General features: G+C 35.7%; 3 protein-coding genes and 1 long non-coding RNA gene across 4 annotated transcripts; 2 read left to right on the top strand and 2 right to left on the bottom strand.

The window, feature by feature from the left end:
* Positions 1–4,300: 4,300 nt before the first annotated feature.
* On the bottom strand, positions 4,301–6,840 carry LOC105164000 (uncharacterized). The gene is made up of 3 exons (XM_011082539.3): positions 6,026–6,840; positions 4,915–5,024; positions 4,301–4,603 (listed from the first exon to the last, which is right to left on the bottom strand). Exons 1-2 carry the CDS (start codon positions 6,620–6,622, stop codon positions 4,953–4,955), a joined length of 669 nt encoding a protein of 222 aa, XP_011080841.1. The 5' UTR covers positions 6,623–6,840; the 3' UTR covers positions 4,301–4,603; positions 4,915–4,952.
* A 72-nt stretch (positions 6,841–6,912) lies between these two features.
* Positions 6,913–8,827, top strand: LOC105163999 (uncharacterized). The gene is made up of 4 exons (XR_847972.3): positions 6,913–7,296; positions 7,446–7,501; positions 8,417–8,458; positions 8,549–8,827. It is a non-coding gene; the product is annotated as an uncharacterized LOC105163999 (long non-coding RNA).
* Positions 8,828–11,152: 2,325 nt separating this feature from the next.
* On the top strand, positions 11,153–13,393 carry LOC105163991 (mitochondrial arginine transporter BAC2). The gene is made up of 2 exons (XM_011082532.3): positions 11,153–11,770; positions 12,418–13,393. Exons 1-2 carry the CDS (start codon positions 11,537–11,539, stop codon positions 13,111–13,113), a joined length of 930 nt encoding a protein of 309 aa, XP_011080834.1. The 5' UTR covers positions 11,153–11,536; the 3' UTR covers positions 13,114–13,393.
* Positions 13,394–13,440: 47 nt separating this feature from the next.
* LOC105163981 (kinesin-like protein KIN-13B) lies at positions 13,441–18,609 on the bottom strand. Its single transcript, XM_011082521.3, has 12 exons — positions 18,152–18,609; positions 17,815–18,030; positions 16,980–17,174; positions 16,599–16,700; positions 16,380–16,457; positions 16,189–16,270; positions 15,400–15,559; positions 15,014–15,316; positions 14,687–14,905; positions 14,245–14,596; positions 14,103–14,168; positions 13,441–14,027 (listed from the first exon to the last, which is right to left on the bottom strand). Exons 1-12 carry the CDS (start codon positions 18,308–18,310, stop codon positions 13,851–13,853), a joined length of 2,109 nt encoding a protein of 702 aa, XP_011080823.1. The 5' UTR covers positions 18,311–18,609; the 3' UTR covers positions 13,441–13,850.
* Between the last annotated feature and the right edge of the window lie 3,536 nt (positions 18,610–22,145).

Raw genomic sequence — 22,145 nt, 5'->3', positions numbered from 1 at the left:
TCGACAGATGAAATTTTCTTGGTATTGAATTGGAAAGAAAGAATCTGTTCATGAAAATTGTTAGTAGAATCTGTGTCTGATGTTCTGTGTTGTGCCAAGATAATCATCAATACCTTCTGTTCACAATGTGATCTGAATTTTTGCGATCGTACAAGCATCATTAGACTAACCACCACAAGAAAGACGACTCTGAGCATATTATTTCTTTTTATTAAGAAAAACTTAATTTTCTCACGAGGAATACATCAAATACTTTGACATTTGTCCCTATATGGAAAATTTTCTGGATATGAACATAAATATTGAACTGAATTGAACAACACACAGTGACAGTACAGAGAGATGAAGACCAATTGAGCTACATAGACGTGTGTGTGTGTGTGAAGCATATGCTCTCTTTCTTATAATCAAACAATCAAGTCATTCTTATGAAAGATCCTTGATGGAACAGCAAAGCGAGCAGAAAATGAACGGGAAAGATCATCCAGACCAGCCCACATCAAACCCCGATCAAAATTCTGAGAGTGACAGTATGGATCATATATAAGAAAACCTCATCACTGGATTTGAACAGTACTGGGGCAGTATTTTTCACTTGTCTTTCTTGAATATTCTCCTCCATAACACTCTCCGAGGTCTCGACGATCTTCTCACACACATATCATACGGCATGAATCTGGTCCTAGTTTCGACTTGTATGGTGTCTTGGCCACCACAAACCATCATTAAGGGTGGCAAATGAACGGGTTGGGTCGGGTCGGGTCGAGTCCAAATGAGTTGAGTTCAATATGAGTTTGGATTAAAGTGTTGAAAATGGATTAAATAGGTCAGGTTGGGTTAATGATACCCATTTTTTATATGTAATATTTACAAAATTTAAAATTTCAGATAATAATAATAAGATGACAATATCTTTAGTACAACTTATAATATAATATAATATGATTAAATTTGTATTATTCATTCTTTATGGAAAGTAATCGGGTTACTTTAAAGATTCATTTGTTATATATAAAATGAAAAGCTTGTAAAGTATTAAAAAGTAAGGCATTTTTTCGAAACAAATCATGAGATGAATAGTTGTGCAATCAATTTCTCCATGATTCTTTCTAAAATTGAATTGTGACTTTTCAATCACAATAATAATAGTACATGTTACTTCATTATAAATTTATAATATAATTGTATATGTTCATTGAAATTTATAATATAATTGTATACTGTTAGTTTATTAAAAAAAAATTAAATGGCCACATACGAATTATAAATTTTGACTATATTATAAAATTCTTCACTTTCCTTTAATTTGTTTCTCATTAATTTAAAAAATAATAATTTACTAAATAAATTTTGAAAATTTTGTTGCTCATAAAAATGTGAAAGTTTTAGTAATATATATTACAATTGAATCAATTCTAATGAACTTAAAACTTAACATCAATCCACTTAAAATCCATTACCAATTCATATAAAACCCATCACCAACCCATATATGAGATTATAATTTAATACTAATATCTTTCATCAATTCTATTATATTACTAAAATAACTTTTGGTAAATTAATAAAAAATTAAATATGAACCCATTTATGATCCATTAGAACCCATAATCTATTTAAATTTATTTAAACAAAATTATATTGAACCCATATTAAAAAATTTTAAACCGAATTCAACTCAACCAGGTGGGTTCAATTGAAACTATGAATTTTCACCCGTATTGCCACCGTAACCATCATACTCCCATGTAGTTCATTCAAGAAAACTAATCTGTAGTGTGTGTGTGTGTGTAATGATCTAAGGAGTTGTAGTTAGTTTCATGTTTCGTAGGAAGGAAGTGAAAATGCTTGGAGTTGCAAACTCATATGTGTATGGGGGGATTGCAACACTTATAGTCGTAATATTCTTATATAAAAATGAGACATATGTAAATATTGGTTCTGATATAAATGTGAGACGTCTGTAGTTGCCGTGCAAGTAAATATTCATCAAAAGAGGAAATAAAAAATCATCTTCTTTAGGAATTACTATAATTATTAACTATATTGTTTTCCTCTTTTTTGAATTAGAAAAATATTTTTTTGTCTAATTTTTTAATCAAACAAAATTTAAATTACGCCTCGATAATTCGTGTTATCAATGTATTTGAAAATGAAACATCAACATCTAGCAAATTTATTGAAATTTGTAGCAATAAGATGAAATAAATATATAAAAGTTGTAAATTTGAAAAAAGAATCTGAAAACATAGTCAATAATTATAATGATTTTGGAACGGGGGTGATTAGGAATTTACGTGATGTTTTGGGGTGAATATCTGAGTCACACCTCCACCTCAAACCAAACCCATTTGTTTTACCATAATACCACAATGAAAAGCAAGTGGACTGGTTTAGCTGCCTACTGTCACTGTGACTCTGACTATGAGGAATAAAAAGGTTGCCACATTCTTCTGCGTTTCGTCTCTTACTTTTTTGCTTTTCCTTCTGCTCTTATCTTCTTACCGTCCAATCCACCAATTTGAATTCAAACATTCCAAATGAATTTTTTTGAGATAAATATTTAATAATTTTTTAAGGTATTTCTAATGAATCAATTACATACATTATTATGTTACGAATTTTAGTCATTACATAAATAATCAAAACTTAGTAATAGTTCATAATAAACTAATAATTTCTATTAAAATAGAGCAAGATCAAAGCATTGTTAAAATTTTAAACTTATTACAGGCCTCGTGTCCTGTGACATTTAAGGCGAAAACATAGAGTAAGGATAGAGTCTTCTACCCAACTTTCTTTATTTATATGAAAATTGAGTTCATAGATAATTTATAAAAGTTCCTATAAGTAATTCAAATGAGACAATTGAAGTTCAAAATGGCCCACTGGATAATGTATAGTTTTACGCCCCATGGCCTGAACTCAGTTGTCCCATTTTGGTATACATCACTTGGAAATCTCAATGTTCGCTTCAAGATTGATTGCAAACATGTTGGGGCCAAAATTTGATGGATCAGTACTTCGTTTTCCACTCGTCTCAAATTGGCTAAATTCAACCTCAAATCATATATCAACCAATTAATTATTTGAGAAATTTGACATTAAAGCACCTACCCATCACACCATAAGTCTTCCTGAAGATGATATCTTCTGACAAATTAAACTAAATATTGAATATTACTTTCACAAATATAAGAATTGAACAAATCTACAAGGGAGATTTAACCTACTTAAATAAATAATGCACAAGATACACATGAAAAACAACTAAAAAACGAGTTGGGTCGGCAAACTCCCCCAACCTACACATGATTATTGTATTATACTCGTATATGATTCAGCTATAATTTAAGAGAATTGATTAATTGCATAATGAATGCAATTAATTAGATGCTATCTGCTTGATTTAGGTTGTAATATTTCATAATTTTAATTCTCCATCCCGAATAAAGTACCATATATATTTTTTTTCTAAATATTCTTCCCAGAATAAAACTTCAAACCTAATAAACCCACAAAGTCAAGAAAACTGTCATGGGACTGGGGAAAAAACAACTCCTCCACCTTCCAATATAATTTGGAACCATCCATACACAGAGATAACAACAAAACTCAAACTTCCTTCCCCAGCTCCCGATTGCCAAGTGGCTGGAGCTTCACGTGGCACATCACCACAATTCCAATATCTTACAGTGCACAACACCTCAAAAAATAGGCAATTAATAGAGGAAAATTCTGCGAAGATAAGCTTTCAATGGAAAAGGAAACACCAGTACAAAAGCTATCCCTTTCTGTGAATAAATTCCAATATTTTTAAAATCCCAATCTTTCAATTGGTTCCTTTCTTTCCTATATAATTTCATGATTCCTTATTCTTCCGCGTAAAAGACCATAACTTTCTCACATACAGGTTGAAGGGAGGATTTGTATCTCAGAAATAAAAAATGTGTTACCCCTTTGATGCCTATTGGGAGGGTGCTTGTTACGAGTCTGCCAATCGCAGAAGGCAATTGGTTGCGGCGGCAGCAGCTGCAGCCGAGGCCGCAAGGCGGAGGGAAATGATTGGCAGAGGCGGTGGACTGGCTGAGGGAGGTGGTGGAATTTCAAAGGGATGTGTGTGCTCGCCCACCAGCCACCCTGGTTCGTTCAGGTGTAGGCAACACCATGGAGAATATCAGTGGGTTAATCGGCTGGGACCTAAGCCCAGTTAGTAAGAAAGTAAAATTTCACGACATGAGGAGTTAAGGTCAGTATAACTGTATATACTCCATGCTGTCATGTTCTTGTACAAATCAAGTTAAAGCCAATAATATGAAGGATTGCTATAATTAGTTCATGTGCACCAATAGTAGCAGTGTATTATTACATGACCAAGAAACCACAGGTATGTGCATCTATGTGTACTTTTCTTCCAGATGTCAAATAGAAAGGGGTGATGCGTGTTTAAGTTATATAATACATTCATAACAATATTTTCCCAAACTATATAATTACAAGGAGATGCATATCGGAAACCTTTTGAGCAATTTACATGGTTTCTCTCTGCTTCAATGATTGCCCAGTTGATGTAAACAACTGCCTTACTAATTCACCCCGGTACCTGTACAAAATCCAATATCTTCGTCATTGTTGAGAGTGGAAATTATTTATCCATTAAAAACTGCAACTAAGAGAATGTACCACTACATGTTCATGCACTATGCGGCTCAAGATTATTTTGCCAAGAGGATGGCAAGATTAGCGGTTAAAAGGATAATGTAAGAAACATGCAGGGAGAGCCAAGTCGGAGGGGTTGAAGAATTTATGTTATGTTGTTTTTTGAATTTGTTGCAACTCGGAGTGTGGCTTCAAAGTACTGCCTCAAGTGCAAGGAAATATTTTAGCCCATGTATCTTTCAATTTCTTCATTACCTGTTATTTAACGTATGAGGTCAATCTGGACATTCACCTCAAGGGTGGCAACTGTGGTGGGTAATTGTCTGATTACGCGTATTTACGACGACTTCACACATTATTTTTGCCTGTAAAAGATCAGAAAGAAAATGATATTAGATGCATTTGAGGCAGATCAGCATATCAAGATTCCTTTCATAAAATCATATGTATTTTTGACGTGGATTATCGACCATCCACTTGAAAGTGAAGAATGTTAGGATGTAGTCTGTGGGGTCACCATGCCACCATCTCCTCAGAATAACACAAACCCGGAACTGACTTTCAATTTAACAATCAATCCATCTCGAGAAGGTGCAAAATAATTGTTCAGAATATGTTCAAAGGAATGATATTCTTCATTTTACATTGCACCAGGGGCAGTATCACCCAAAACAGATTCGGAATACATACAATGCATATGTGAGCAGAATCCCTTTTTTCTTAATCTTTTCACAACTTAGATAGGTTTAACTGTAATATGCCTCCTTAAACTTGGGTTTCCTAACTCAAGATTTCAACATTGAAATTAAATGTACTTCCATATCTCTAGGATGTGGCATCTCTGCCTCTAGCTCATGGAGAAAGCTGTTGCTTCTTTTTCAAAAATCGCTAAAAGCAACTGAGAAGGTGCAATGTTTTTGAGTGAAGCTGTGTTTGTGGGAGAAGATGAATGGAAGGAGAAGGCTATAGTGAATATAAGACCAGCTTCTGACATCGGGCTGAGGTTCATTCCTTGCAAATACTTGAATTTAAATTCATTTTGACCTAACCATTTTTATTAACAGTTTTCTACTAACTTGAATACAAGTTGAACTCATGAATTTGATATTTGGTTCGTGGAAAGAAATTTTTAGATGAGCAGTTCCAAAAACTTGACAATATGCTCTTCATCTTACTCCACCAACTAGAGAATGGGGATACTATTCCTTGGCACTCTCTCTCCCCACTCGGTACAAACTAAATTCTATCAACTTCATACTCAACCAATGTATTATTTACTGGAACGTTAACGAGAAATCGCAGCGATAATCTAAAATTACTCTAGCAGAATTATCACGGCGGGATTTTTAATGGTAAAAAGAATCACCTTGAGAGGCACGTGAAAGAAGAAAATCCTCAGCTTCCCACTAGTCTCTGACACCGTATCGAACGTAATCGAACCTCGAGCCAAATCCTCGAGCAGCAGAATAGCATCACTCAACATCTCCACGGCGTCGAGCTGGAGCGTGGAATTCAGGTACGACGAGCCACGCGCCCTGATATGTCCACCGTCCGAAGTCATTAATCCTAGTCTCCTCCCCCTGTACCCAATCCCAACGATCAAAGAGTCATAGTCGAGGGAGTAGAAATCCTTGTTCCGAACCTTAATCGTCGTGTCTAGGGTTAGGTCGAGTGAGATTTGGGGGCGCGTATCAAAATGGAGGCGGTCAAGGTTCAGGCGAACGACGGAGAGCTCAGGGTCGGACGGCCAGAGGAGGTACCCAGCGGCGACGAGGATGAGGAGGACGGCGGCGCAGCAGATTAGGCGTCCCCAGCATGGTTCACGGCGGACACGGCGGCGGTAGGGGGGTAGGTAGGGAGGTAGAACGATGACGTATTGTGGTGGTTGGGAGTAAGAGGCTTGGGGTTCGGAGAGGAGGGGCTGGCCATACGACGCCGTATCAGGATGCTTCACCGCCGTCATTGTGGTGTATGTGTACGTATGGTATTGCTGTATATTTATTTAATATGACATATATATATGGCGGGGACTCCAGAGATCTAGGAGGTGTGAGGATTTAGGTCGTCGGAGGATGGGATCCACTATAGTTCCCTTGGTTTCGTTCCTGCAATTTTGTCCAGTTTGAACTGAACGCGTTTATATGGCGCATTTGACTTCATGTTGATCGTATTGAGAAGAATGTGTGTGCGGGTGTGCTTTCTCCCCCTTCTTTTGAACAAATAGTGGTATTTTGATGTGTACCGGAGTTCATTAACATCACTATAATTAAAGAATTTTTATAAAAATTAATTTACAAAATAAAAATTAGCATTCTAATCTATCATCTCAATTTACTTTGTAATATGAGTGCCCGTACGAATTCGGATGAGGCCCCAAAAAAACCCGACCCGATTTTTATAGTTGGACAAATATAATGAAATTTCATCTGATAGTTTCCAGATTTGCAAAAGAGGGCAACTACTTTTTGGCTCCAAAGAAAGAACTTTCGAATATAAAATCCAAAATCCAGAACATTCTGAACCCAATAAAATTCCGGACTTGCACTAAAAAAATTGCATCTTCCACCTTCTTTCACAACCTGTTTCCTGAATCCAGCGAGCCCCAACCCTAGAATTCTACCATGTCCAGCAAGCAAGGTAATTAAATTGAACTCGTTTTCTTTGTAAAGCTGCAATATTTCGAAATTGCTGGTTTTTTCCTTTCCCAGTTCTATTCTGAAAAGAAAAAAATCAAGCTGAAAATTGATGGTTTCGGTGTCGTTCTTCCTTTCGTGGTCTTGAAACAGGTGGAAAAGCAAAGCCTCTGAAGCAACCTAAGCTCGAGAAGAAAGAATACGACGAGGTATTAATTTCTGGACTTGATTCCGCATGATCTGTTTAATTTGGAAAGTTGGGAATCTTGATCTGATTTGTGAACTATAAGGAATGTATTTGATCTGAGATATCAATTATAGTATAAGTGATGTTTATTGTCCGTTGTGTTTTTCCGCTGTTTAATCTAGATTGTATGGTGGTTCCGTTAATATTAATTCTACATCTAGCGTTGATGTCTATTTTTGATCTGCCGCCAAATGCTAAGAGTTGAGTTATAGACTCATAATCTCAATGCTATGCCGAACCAGTTGCATGCATATGTATCATGAGTTTTGCTATTCAGTTCGCTAATTGCAATAATTCCTAACTTATAATGCAACTCGAGGTATTCCTGTTTGTTCCAGTAAATAACAGAGAAAAAGAGAGAAGATAGTTTGTATTTCTGATCCGTAAATGGTTGGGAAATTCTCTGACTTGTGTTGCATATAGTTGATCCAATTTGTTCGATCCACATATGCTCAATTGGGTCAAAAGATTTGGCGAAGTAAAGGGAAGGAAAGAGTAGAATTGATGCAAAACCAATTCTTCTTGCATTTTCCTCTATATCAGAATTAGTCTTCCACAAGGTTTTAACTGTAATTTAATGTGAAAGTCAGAAAAATAATATAGATGTACGGATTAATTGACATTTCCAATAATTATATTTGTATGAATTGTTCCTTCATATATTCATTGAAAACCAGTAAAATAGAAGCATTTTTCGTAGTTTTTCTCATTCAAATCCATGATCCCATTGGAGCACTGATCAATCTCTAAAGGGAAAAGAAGGAAGTTAGTAGAACTTGATACACGATCCCTTGGTGGTTTTGAATATCATGGCTGCAATATTTTCTACTACTGCGCATCTGTATCCTCTTATCTAAAATGTATTGGGATGCTGCAGATCGACAAGATTAATCTTCAAAAAAAGAAGGAAGAAGAAAAGGTAATCTTACTCTGTGGACCGCCCTGCTCTACTGGTTGATTGATATCCCATCTCTTACCTGTATTTCTTGTGATATTCTATTCTCGGCAGGCACTTAAGGAGCTCAAGGCAAAGGCTCAGCAGAAGGGAGCTTTTGGAGGTGCTGGTTTGAAGAAGAGCAGCAAAAAATGAGTCCTGCTAAAAGCTAATTCGACCAATGGAAAATTTTCTTGTCATTGTGCCGTTGTATTCTTGACTCCTGGTATACGTTCTAACCCCGTTAGCTTGTGGTTATTGATGGTTGGTAATATCAAACTTATCAGGAGCATTTCTATGTAAAATTGTGTCCCGCGTATTAATAGATCAATACTACTGTTGCTTGTAATTTCACTGTACATTGTTTTTTCCCGTTCTGAAAATATTCTCTCAGTGATTTCTTGTTAATGTCCTGGTTCTAAAATCCTCAAGGACAGAGATGCAGAGACCTCAGCCACAATTCACAACCTGGATCCCTGCCTGGTTAATGGGCATGGTCCTCCAAGTGGCCCATTAGATACAAAAAGCCCAAAAACCAAATTCTTTAATGATGGGCTAATTCACGGCCCTGAGGAGCGCCTCCCTAGTTTAACTACGGGATAAATTGCAATCTACCTTTCTGTGTTATAAAAAATAAACAAGCAATCCTCTTATGAAAAATAAAATAGCATCTCCTTTTATGAAAAATAAAAATAAAGTAATGTACCCTCAGATATCTAAAAAATCATAGCAAGCGTTGAACTTATTTTCCTGCAGTTGGTATTGAGTAGTGCTAGACTTAGTATTTTATAAAGAAATATTAAAAAAAAAAAAACTAGCTATTGTGGCATGCCGCTCTATGTGTATATAATAAATAAATTTTATACACATTTTAAAATATATTAGAAATAATATTATAAATAAAGATAAAATTTATAAACCAATATCTCAATACATTACATTAAAAACAAAAAAGAAGAAAAGAAGAAAAAAAGAAAAAAACTAGTTAATCAATTAATGTAAAATTTGAAAAGTTAAATAAATTGGTTATTTTTATCGGTTATAGGACATTATTGATTTTACAAAACAATTGGTACAACAATTTCATTAATAGTCATTTGTAAGTGTGGAAGACCTTTTCTTTTTATACTAATGATTCATACGTGCATATAATAAATAATATATTATATTTTAAAATATATTATGAATAAAAAATATATAAATACATCATATTTCTAAAAAAGAAGAAAAGCAAAAAAAAAAAAAACTTTAAAAAATTATCGATATAACTAAAATTGATATTGCGATGTTATAATTATGATTTGTGAAAGAAAAATGCATTTTCTTTTAAATAGTATAGATGAATAAGTACAAATAATAAATTAAAAACAAAAAGAAATACCAGATCTGATGCAATGTGCAAGTATTGGGGGTGTGGGTTCAATCAATCAGTTTCAGGACAATCAGTAATGTTCATTAATGTGTTTTCTGTTTTTACCAACTTGGAGACAACATTGACAGTGAGGACTGTCAGCGCACCCATACCAAAACAGATACGATACCCTAATTAGCCCACCAACTGCATTTTATTACCATCTTAATAAAGAAACAAAGACTATCATGTTTTTTTTCTTTAATGATTAAAAATTAAAATTTAATGAATAAATTCTATTTATTATTTAATTTATTAAGATATTGTTATACGTAATTGTATATAATTATTTTATATTGTGATTTAATGAGAATGGACGAGAAAAAGAGAGAGAAAAGAGGTCACGACTCTTGCGGACAAATCCAATATAGTTTTCGTGGGCAACAACAATTGGATAGATCCAACAATTTCGTGGGCAAAACAGAGCAGGGTTTGTTGGGATTATGAGCATTCCAAAAAGACTTCCATCACCCACATCACCCTTTCCCCCACTTTCTCACCTCACAATTCAACTAACTTTAAGCACCAAAAAGTTAGATAAGGGCCCTTTTTTTTTCCCCTTAATCTAATGAAATTCGACCAACAATGTAACAAATATTATTGTACTTATTATAATCATTATCCTAAAGGTTAGTGGTCGAGTTTAAAGATATGTAAATTTCGTAGCAAATTCTTAAAGTAAAAGACTTTGAAATTAGATCAAATTTATACTAATATCAATATTATCAATTGTGAAATTCAGACTCTATACTTATATTATACATAAAATTACGGATGAAACGTTCGTAGCAACTACTTTGATTGACATAACGTGTTTGAATTAAAATGCCCTCAAATATGTTTCTTTTTTGAAATGAGTATCACCTTATTTGATTGTGCATATTAATAATGTTTTGTTTATGCATTTTTAAAGTTAATTCATTTTGTCTTCTCTTTTCATTTAATTAAATAAATATTTAAAATATACATACACATTAAATATAATATTAATTTTTCATGGGATTGATGTGATATCGGAATCCCAACTTTACAATTAAAATTTAATATTTTCCTTGTATCTTACATCAACAATTAAATAAATGCGCTCATTCTATATACGATATGTTTACACAATAGGCTAACGTTTTAGTAAATTAAAGTTGGGAAAATTTAATTTAATTGAATTTGGCAGGGGTTGGATCAGTTATCTAATAATGATATACTTATAGTGTAATAATGTATAATTTAAAAAAATAAATATCATATTTGCTTTGGGTAGAATGAACGTGTGAATTTCGAATTCCAAGAATCTGTCAGCTGCTTCTCTTTCTTGCAAGAACCTAGGCAAAAACGATACATTAATCATTAATATGATCCACGCAAAAAGAGTTACGAACAACCCATAATAGAAAGAAGCCGTGTTTTACATCCAAAAGTTGGTATATTCTCTTCCTCTTTTAGCCTTCCTCTCATCATGTTTGGGTCGAACTCTTTCTTGTATCTGAGTTGAGATTCAAGGAATTGAGTTCTTGAACTTTCGTACGTCTGTCCGTAAAGGGACAGGATTCTGCTGTATAAGTATATACCAGCAATCTTGCGAACGAGGAGAAAACTACTGCGTACAGAGTGAGAGAGAGAGAGAAGTGAGTTGGGAATGAGAGTAGGAGGGTGACATGGATTTCTGGCCGGAGTTTCTTGCGAGTAGTTGGGGAAGAGAGTTTGTGGCCGGAGGATTTGGCGGCACAGCCGGTGTTATAGCCGGTTATCCGCTGGATACACTAAGAATACGGCAGCAGCACTCCGGCAAAGGCTCGGCTTTTCAAATCCTCCGCCGTCTTGTGGCCAGCGAGGGACCCTTTGCCCTCTACCGGGGCATGACTGCTCCCTTGGCTTCTGTAACTTTCCAGGTCTCTCTCTCTCGCGCTCCGTATATATATGTATATATAGATAAATTGAATTTCAAGGTTCTTACTCTCTTCAACTTGTGAACCGTTGATAAGGATTAAATTTCAGGTAAGGATATTTAGGAAACAAGATAGTTGTTTTGTGGTTTGTGTAAGAATTTCTTGATATCTAAAAGAGGTAGAGATAGCAAATTCATGGATATTTACTAGAAAATCAAGAATTGTATGTTTATGTTTTGAGAATAGTATTGGCTTTTCTTCTTTCTTTGGTGTCTGAGGAAAGAGGTGATTGGATGATATGAGCCCCCAAATCCAGCAATTGACTGAACTATCTGTTATCTGATATGTTCGTAGCTGAATACGAAAATCTAAACGTAGTACAGTGGGGTGGCAAAGTTGCCATTGCTACTGTCCTCTTTCTCATACTATTAGAAGAAAACCATTGTTCATGTTTTCCTGGAAAAAGAAATCTCAGATTGCATTGGAGTATGTGGATGAAGTTGTTAAACTTGAAAAATGTATTGAGGCCACTTTCCTACGTAAGCAACCGGAAGAAATCTCAATCTCCGAACCACCATAATGTTGTATTCTTGTACTTGTACCTGCCTTATCTCTCTATACTTAACGAGACACTTCTCTTGATTCCTCAGAACGCAATCGCTTTCCAGACCTATGCAATACTATCTCGAGCAGTTGACGGGTGTGCTGCACCGGATGATCCACCCTCATACAAAGGTGTTGCTCTGGGAGGAATCGGCACTGGAGCAATACAAAGCCTACTTCTCAGCCCTGTCGAGCTGGTGAAAATCCGTTTGCAGCTGCAGACGAGAAGTTGTGACAAAAGCAATGCATCAGGCAGCCACAAGGGTCCATTAGATGTTGCAAGAAGCATATTCAGAAGTGAAGGTTGGAGAGGTATATACCGAGGCTTAACCGTCACGGTGCTCAGAGATGCACCAGCCCACGGTGTTTACTTCTGGACGTATGAGTACATGAGGGAACAGTTCCATCCTGGGTGCAGGAAAAACGGCCAAGAAACATTTGCAACAATGCTGCTTGCAGGCGGTTTGGCGGGCGTGGCTAGCTGGATTTGCTGCTACCCATTGGACGTGATCAAGACGAGAATTCAGGCGCATTCACATTCGTATTCTGGCATTGTTGATTGCTTTAGCAGGAGCGTGAAAGAAGAGGGGTACAATGTGCTTTGGAGAGGTCTGGGGACGGCTGTTGGGAGGGCATTTATCGTGAATGGAGCCATTTTTACTGCCTACGAGACAGCACTGAGATGCATATTCTGTAATGGCAATGGTAGTTCTGCAGACGTTCAGACAGAGAATGCTTTGTAGGTTAGAAGCTCCTGTTTGTTGGATTGAGCTGTCTGAGGAGCAGAGCAGTTATCGTGAGCAAAATGGGAGATACAAAAACAGAGGGATTCTTGAAATTGGATATGCATTCTTTCTTATGCTCTATATAGAAACAGAACTAATCATAGGTAAGTGTAAATTTAGTGAGATATTTGGTTTTATGTGGCAAAACAGGGTGTTAGTGGAGTGGGATTTTTGATTGGAAAAGAATGTCCCCCACTACTATTTATTATTTCAGGAGAAAACTATCTGTTTTATGGCATCCTTTGATGGTAAATTTTTGTTTGTTTAGAAAGAATATGTTACGAATGAAAACATAAAAACAGAGCTGAAATCATATATTACATCATGAAACAGGGTTTCCACAAGTAAACAAGCTGAAACCTTCGACATAAGCAATGCCTTGTATGTCAATCAAATTGTGAAAGTTACAAAGGTAGAGCTCTGTACTGTGTTCTGCTAACAAATGAGCGACAGCATTGTAGAATCAATATAAGCGGCTCGAATTGGGCCGAAGGGCGTGCAAGGATCCTCGGATGACTCTTGCAAGTAACCGGATAACGACCCATGAAAAAGTCGGTGCCAAAACCTCCTTCAGTATGTTTTCATGTTCACTCACAAAAGCTGCCTCAAGCAAACACATAATCGACTGTGGAGCCAATGTAGCAAACAGGCTGTGTCATCTGCGTCTTTGTGTAATATCATGTGATGACTTGCAGTTAATAGCCGGAAGAAACGAGGACATTGTGCTCCTTCAAGCGTTTCTGAAAATGAGCCAAACGATTTTGCAGTTGTAAGATACCAGCAGCTTTCTGGGACAGGATTGAGTTCAGTCTGGAGATGTAATCATCTAGCTGATTACCAGGTCGATCTGCCTCAACCAATAGATTCATCTCCTGTACAGAGCCAATATAACAAGATAAAGAACCAATGAAGGAGAAAATTATACACTGAAAGTTGACGTCACAAACCTCTCGAACAATATCCATTGTCTCCTCCACTTGTTTCCTGTGAGCATTGACAAGCTCTTCTTCTTCCTGAAAGAGCATGACCGAAATTAATCAACACAAAAACACTTAAATTCTTTTATTACTTTGCTTCTGCTATTTTTACCTTCAGTAAAGCATTCAAATCTTCGTCTGAATTTGAGTACTTCATTTCTGATTTGGGAGGATCCTTCCACTTTGTCTGACCATTGGTTCTCTTCACTTTGTCATCCGAGTTCGAAAAGTTGTATGAGTCAATTTTTGAGTTCTTCTTCCATGACGGCTTCTCTTGCTCGTAGAAATCCTCATCGTATTCTTCCCTATCCGTTTGTTCAGGCCATGAATCACCCGTGTCGTCTTCAAAAGTCGATGCAGGGGGAACGACTGAAGACAAGGGTTGTGTTGTTGACTCCTTCAGATTTGTGGTTGAAGATAAGACGTCTTTCTTGGAGTTGTTGCCTTTTGAAAGGCTCTTCACCCTAGAATAGTAACAAATTGCACAGTTAAGATTTTAAAGGCGAGAGTGTTTGTCTGATGGAGATAACTGCTCTTCAAAAGATGAAAAGTACCTGTCAGCATATCTTAAGGTGTTCAAGGTGTGTTCACAGGATCCTGAGTTTGGTGAAATACATGATATCATAACAGTTCGAGAATTTCCAACAAACGAATCCCTCAAGACTTCAGTTAATTTACTGCCTCTAAATGGAATGTGCCCTTGGTCGTTATCAAGCGCTCTAATGCATTCCTTCAATGCAAGCAAACTTTTATTGATCTCAGCTCCTTCCATTCTGCATATTGACAACATTGGATAAGAACTGGGAAGAAAGAAGATCATGACCTCTGCATCAACAAGAATTCTTTTCATGAGCAAAAGCAGCTAATTGGATATTATATACCTTGTTTGCTTATCGTTGTCTGTAGTATCTGCACCACGTTCACTTCCAGCAAGGTCTATAAAGGAAAGCTTCCCAACAACCCGTGGGGGTTTAGATTCACTGCCGTCAGCTGACCTCTTAATAGTAAGCTGAAGAATGGCATGTGATCGAGATGACTCCTCGTTCGCCCCTGTGGTGCCTGTACTTCTTGTTGCATTTCCTCTTTCAATGAGTTCCTTAATCGTCTCCACATCTACTACTCGATACTCTTGCAAGCCCACAATGCAAACCTGCTGTTTGCCGTCCTCTCTCATACAAAGTTTTCTGCAAGGGCAGGAGTTAGACATCTCATCAGAATTATGTTACAAAAGAGGATAGCTAAGAAAGAATCCAGCGAGACAGCTTACTTCCTATCACTGAGCAAGTCAAAGAGTTTTCCTCCATATATCTCGAAGAAGCTGACGAACAACTGAAAGCCTTGGTTCCTGTAAGTGTGGTGCATGAGCCTCAAGATATCTCTCACAGCTTTGAGGGGCAGTGGTTTCATAGTGTAAGTTTTGCCACTTCCTGATCAATTTCAGGATTGGTGAAAATTTGAGGAAGAGAGAAGGAAGATCGACAGGGTTATAAGAGGCAAGAAAACAAGGTAAGCCAAACTTATCAATAAATTAAGATATGCAGAATATTGGAAGAATCAATAAAGAGAAGTATCTAATACAAGAGTAAAGGCAAATGCAAACAGAGCCGATTTTTAAGGCTCGCATTGAGAACTAATAATACGTTGTGTTAGTACTAACCCAAAAAACTATAATCAAGTAAAACTGGATATATTGAGAGAGAAAAGGTTGTGGGACTGTCTCTCCCTACAAACTGATAGCCACTTCAATCACTCGTCCATGCAATGGTCAGCCAGCACAGTGTTTAACATAAACTTATTTTCTTTAATACTCAAATCAGTTTTTACGTTTTCAAGAGTTGTCTATAAGTGATTGTCATAGTAATCAGCAAGACTTCAAGAAAAGTGGAACTAAGATATTAAAAACAATTAATAGCTCGTAGTACTCCAGGAACCCACATCCCAAAAGTGATGATATAGTCAATACTCCATGTGAAATTAAAACTAGTCTAACCAAAAATAGCAAGTTTACACTTTACACCACATAGTTCCATCTGAGTGAGTGCATGCAAGTCATTACCTGTTTGGCCATAAGCAAAGCAAGTAGCTTTTGTGCGTTGGAAAATTATCGGAACAATAGGCTCCACAGTTTCACGATAAACCTAGAGAAATAAGATACGGACCACATAATTAAGTAAAGGCCAACACTCCCATGAATACAGAACATTTACTTCACCACAAATACCAGGTTAGTTCATGCACTATAATTACCTCATCATTTGAAACTTCCTCATTCAGCACTGCATCAAATACAAATTCATGTTTCTCCACATATTCTGTCAGGTCAACCTGCAGCATATTAAGATCCAAACATACTGAATGCTTACCAAACTAAATAGTCTAAAGAAGCAGGGAGAGAGACTGCTGTCATAACAATGCCTACAAGTTGAAAAACTGAATCAGCTCAGAACTTTTAAGAGTTTTACAGACCTTAAGTTTTGTCTCATGTACAACGAGAGAATTTGAATAGGTTTCTATGATATCTTCATCGTTCTTTGCCAGTTCCTTTTTGTTTAGTGGTCTTTTCCTCACCTGCAAAAGTTGGTCATCATCAGATGACACCATGAACAACAGCAAGGTAGCAATTGACTAATCTAGTGAATGCAAGAGATTGATGGGAAGAAAGAAATTTTATTCACTCACTGCACATAACTACACTACATGTATTTCTCAAATTATCAATTGATTGTTATAATTACACTCATTTATTTAGAGAGTCAAACGAAGCCAGCTACACTAGTTGTCTTTTTGTAAGTCAACCAATAGAAAAGTTGGAAATAGAACAACCTGAACAGAGCAGAATAGACATACCACTACTTTGATTTTCGCAACATTGCTGGCCTTGACATTGTCTGCTGCAATGCTTTTCAGAACATTGCTCTCAGGCAAGCCACGAGCTTTACCAGTTTGTTTATTGTTTCCAAAATATGGGTCAGAGTCACCAAAGCTTCTTCCTCGTATAAGATGATTCATTGGAGGGCCATCATACAGACCAGGGACGGACATCTGCTCTCAGTATTCACACCCCGAAGAAAGAGAATACAGGGAAAAAACAACAGTAGTTAGGCAACCATCAAACAAACTGAAGTGACATCTGAAATATAAAAATAAAATGCTAGAGACTTAGTGTTGTAACCAATATATATGAATACTCTCAGCTCATTGGAATTTGAAATATATAAGGATTTATTCACTCAGGAGTACTCCAATTTTGTATAAAGCCAGTTACACACATATACAAGCCTGCCAACTCCAGTGAATACAAGTAAGAACCTGAAGCACAAGATTTACCCAGAGGGTGAACAAAACCAAGTGATTATCCAAAACAATACAGTCCACCATCAGTATGCCCATCAAACGTCAAGATAAGCTCACTGGAAGCGCAAAATAGACAGCAAAGGATTATTATAAAGATTTAGAGACAAGTCAATTCACCACAATATAAACAGGAACCACCAGAAGCAGAATCCAATCGAACATGAACTAGCTAAACATCAACTATGTAACCTGAGTACTTCATCCATTAAATGTGTGAAAGAGTTCCACATTGGCTTCCTACTACAAACTCATATACCATGTAGCACGTGTATGCTAGGCTACAAACTATCAAGAAAAGACTATTCCCTCGTCAAATCAAGAAATTTACCTCAGGAAGTAGCTCAGTATCAAAAGAATGCAGATCCAACAACCCCGGGCTACACTCATTTGGAGAAACTTGCTCTTCCCCGTTCTTCCTCCGCGGATTCCCCGGCGGCGTTAAAGGCTCCGCAAACAAATCGCTGCCGCTACTATAAGTTCTCTGCGCCTGCACACTCCTATACATTCTCGGACCCTGACCACCTCCATTGTAGTACCCAAAATCCTTTTTTTTTTAAAAAAAAACCAAAAGATATTGAAAAAAAATCAAATTTGGGGTTTTACATTATAGCATCAGATCTATCTAAGTCCGTTAACACTAACTCACAAGAACTACATAAATGTACCTGAACTGGAGGAACCGCATTGTTGGATGACTGTAGGTGCTGCAGGCCAGCTGATTGCAGCCATCGGCCGTTCGAAGAACTCTCGAGAAAATTATCGGAGTACTGCCGCTGGTGGTGCGCCGGCGGCGCCCCGGATCTCTGCCTCCCCACCGCATTCATCTCTCACCAACCAGACCAAAAAAATCGGGGAAAAAAAAAAACAAGAACCCACCTCCTTAATGTGCAAAAACTACGGTTCCTGTGAACAGATTATCAAAATATCTCCAACCCAATATTAAAATCGAATCTTTCTGGAGTACTACAGAGGAATACAATGTATGTCTGTTAGAGAGAGAAACTCTTAGTGGTGATTATAAATGTGAAGACTTGGTCGGAGAGGAGCTCCGAAATTCAACGGCTGTGATTCAGTTTCACTTCGAAAATGCAGTGAAAAAGGTGAAAAAGATTGAAGATTTTCAGAGAACACTGAGACTCTGCTCTGCTTAAAAGAATAGATAATTTATTTTTTTCTGTTTAAGGCTAATTAATTAATTAACTTGATGATTATTTGTGATTAGAGAAGTGGGCCCAGCGAGAATTTGAATTTTGAAGAGGGGTGGATCGTCGCACGTGTGGGGACCAGCAGTACGTGTGAGGTATGTGATTGGCTGAATCCGGTGACGGTGAGTGGGCCCCCGCCGAATTTTGAATTAGAGGATGCTGTTGTTTTTGAACTCCATGTCGTTTCACGTGGTGGGGCTGTGTCGTTTAGTGCCTCTATCATCCTATAGGTGTTAAATAGATTAGGATTGTATGTGTTTATTTAATTATTAACAAAATTAAATATGTTCAATTATTTATTATTTATTCTGTTTAAATTTTGGGTCTGAGTTAGAAATTAAAGGAAAATTAAGAGCGGTATATATTTAATGATTAAAAAATCAATTGAATTTTTATAATTTCAATGAGAAAAAATTAAATAAAATAAATGGAAAAATGCAAGCAACCATGTTGTGATATTACAAATAAACAAATCACCCCCATATAAAAAAACAAATAGCGATTTACCTCTCTGTATTTTTTGAAATACAATAATTTACCCTCGATTTTTAAAATGTGCAATTTACCTCCCTGTATAAGGAGATAAATTGCTTCATTTTAAAAAATATATGAGGATAAATTGCTATATTTTTTTCATATAGAGATAATATGCTCATTTTCAATATGACAAGGGGTAAATTGCTCTTCACCCTAAAATAAATTCAGATGATGGACATAATTTTTAATGTATATATAAGTGCAAGATAGAAATATGACGATGTATTTGAAATATGTTAGATAGACCAAAAAATTATGATTATGTTAGAAATATGTTAGATAGACCAAAAAATTACTTAAGAAATATTTTAGATAGACCAAAAATTATGATTATGTTAGAAATATTTTAGATAGACCAAAAAATTACTTAAGAAATATGTTAGATAGACCAAAAAATTATGATTATCGAAATAATATCACGCTTTTTTTAACTAATAAAATGTATTTGAACATAAATATTACCATAAGCGTATATTTGCAGGAAATATGTTTTATTAGGTAAGTAGATCTCGACAGGCAATTTTTTCTTGAAAAACATGTGAATGAAAAATAAAATAGTGAGAGACAAATTGATCATTTATGTATATATTTCTAAATTTTAGTTATATATATATATATATATTGGTGGTTGAATGATGTCCCTTCATACAGTAATATACACGTCAAAATGATTAATTAGAGGCAGTCCAAAACACCTCTAAGTTATTCAAGAAAAGTTTAAGAAGGAACAATTTAGACGCACGTAAAATACACAGCAATTCCCTAAGAGATCATGTTGAGTGATTCGATGTTGGCGACCTACATATGAGACCAATTGAGAAAAAGACAAAATATTCTTCAATTAGTGGCAAACGACCTTCCTAAAAATTCAAAGACGTACCTTGAAGCTGTAATGACTCGTTTCAACAAAATTTCATAAAATAGGGATTTGTCTCTATTTTTATCTATCATTTGCTTGCTTATAAGCAGTGAGATAAGTGATGAAGTTGGGTAATTTTAACTTACACGCAATACACATTTAATTGCATTCTTTCACTTTATGGTTGATTTTCAATATTTTCACTTTTAATTTGGTAATGAATTAATTGTTTGAGTGCTAACATTTATTTTACAAGTTTTTACTATTAAAAACTTGCAAAACAATCCAAATATCTTTTACGTAATTCATTGAATTCAAGCATTTTTCCTCGTATTATTAAATAGTTTTTTAATGTATATATATCCCATTTATATATGCAATTATTTTACCAACTATGATTGTAACGTAAACGGAATTACACCCTTTCAAGAAAATAATAAATAAAGAACATTGACTCTTTTTAAGTACAAGCGATTGGATTCTTCTTAAAAAATGCAAATATTTATGACAAAATATTATCACATCTAAAAGGAACTTGCAGATAAAGTTATCAAACATTTTAAAAGAAATATTAAATGAACTTGCATTTCAAAATTTATTTATTTATTTATATTATATTATAAAAAAAATGATTAATTTGTTTGTTTTCTTTGTGATTGTCTACGCCTCAAAGGTAGGATCCCTTCTTTAGGCTCTATTATTGGGATGCAATCAAATATAAATTACAATAATATACTCACCAAAAACAGTAATTTAGTGACCAAACAAATCACATGTCTTAACAATTTGACCTCTTTCACAACACCTCAATCTCTTTTCCAAGTGATATAGGCCATATGAAGGCTAAGTGTCGGGCTTTAATTAAAAACCCGCAAGGAGACCAAAGGTCTAATAAACAAGAAAAGTGAATAATAGGCTCAAGCAAGGATTTATCTCAATGAGATGCGGACCACGGAACACCAGATTATGATGGATACTCGGCATGATCCTGGAAGGGCATACGTGGCGTCCATACATTGGATGAAAACTATAAAAACCTTCATTTTCTTGGTGGCAGTTAACTTAAATGCATTTATTTTTCAGCTCAAATAACCCATCCATCTTCCTATATCTAACTTGATCGTTGAAGTGCTCACGTTGGAGAAAAGCCCAACGCCTCCATTGTTTGTGCAAATTTCTAGCTTTTTCCTCCATCCCATCACACTGGGACCAAGATCTTACAACCTAATGACCCAACAATAGAGGGATTCATAGTTGGTGTCATCTATGGAAAATAATCTACAAAACCCACACCTTGTTAAGTTAGGCAAATAGAGGTGATGTATATGTTGGTAGTATTTATTTATTTATAAGAATAAAAAAGTAATTTTTTACATGCAAGTCATACAATAAACACATACCATTACCACGCCATATAATTTTTAATACCATTATAAAAATAAAAAATATTATTATTTAACATCAACTACTATTAATTGATTTGACCTCTTACAATATAAAATTTTTTTATCTCAAAATCGGCATTAATTTCACATGGTGCGCAATCGTATCGTGTGCAAAATCTTCATTTCATCCTTTTGTAAAATCACAACTACATCATAGAGATTAATCGATTAATTAATGTTTCGCAGTGGTGAGGAGAATATGTATCTTTTGCGGTCAAAAAATCTTTTGCCCACACAAGGTGGTGGAGTGGGGACATCAACTACCCCATCTCTCGCTCATGGTTTGGGCATGCTAGCGAATAGCGAATATGATTAACTTTACTAAGGAGGCTCTTTAGGAAATCATATTCAATGCAATTAAGGAAGTTTTGCATAAGAGTGTGGAATGAGAAAAATGAACCAAGTTTCCTCCTAGATATTTGTTTGAGGAACCTATAGGATTAAGATCAATAAATGGGAGGCATAACCCCAATAAAAATGATATAGTAAACAAAAAGGCAACAAAAAATTATATGAAATGACAAGAGATAAAGAAAAATTTTTGTACTACCAACCAAAATGATATAATTCCATGGGTGTTTGTTAACAATGGTATTTGAGAAGAAAACATTAC

Source organism: Sesamum indicum, linkage group LG1 (genome assembly GCF_026168435.1).
Source record: "Sesamum indicum cultivar Baizhima isolate 11 linkage group LG1, ASM2616843v1, whole genome shotgun sequence".
In the NCBI taxonomy this organism is placed as follows: domain Eukaryota; kingdom Viridiplantae; phylum Streptophyta; class Magnoliopsida; order Lamiales; family Pedaliaceae; genus Sesamum; species Sesamum indicum.
Note: the sequence above shows the minus strand (reverse complement) of the source record. Positions and strands in the feature narration are given on the sequence as shown.

What these genes read in the sequence shown, in the direction of transcription:
- LOC105164000 (XM_011082539.3), bottom strand. Translation starts at nt 6,622, where the DNA reads ATGACGGCGGTGAAGCATCCTGATACGGCGTCGTATGGCCAGCCCCTC. An exon ending in TCTTTCACGTGCCTCTCAAG is followed by an intron (nt 5,025 to 6,025) that starts GTGATTCTTTTT and finishes GATCTTTTACAG; the next exon opens with GCAAAAATAATGTGTGAAGT.
- LOC105163981 (XM_011082521.3), bottom strand. Translation starts at nt 18,310, where the DNA reads ATGAATGCGGTGGGGAGGCAGAGATCCGGGGCGCCGCCGGCGCACCAC. An exon ending in TTGCGAAAATCAAAGTAGTG is followed by an intron (nt 16,701 to 16,979) that starts GTATGTCTATTC and finishes CAACTTTTGCAG; the next exon opens with GTGAGGAAAAGACCACTAAA. An exon ending in AGGAAGTTTCAAATGATGAG is followed by an intron (nt 16,271 to 16,379) that starts GTAATTATAGTG and finishes TTATTTCTCTAG; the next exon opens with GTTTATCGTGAAACTGTGGA.
- LOC105163991 (XM_011082532.3), top strand. Translation starts at nt 11,537, where the DNA reads ATGGATTTCTGGCCGGAGTTTCTTGCGAGTAGTTGGGGAAGAGAGTTT. An exon ending in TGGCTTCTGTAACTTTCCAG is followed by an intron (nt 11,771 to 12,417) that starts GTCTCTCTCTCT and finishes TTGATTCCTCAG; the next exon opens with AACGCAATCGCTTTCCAGAC.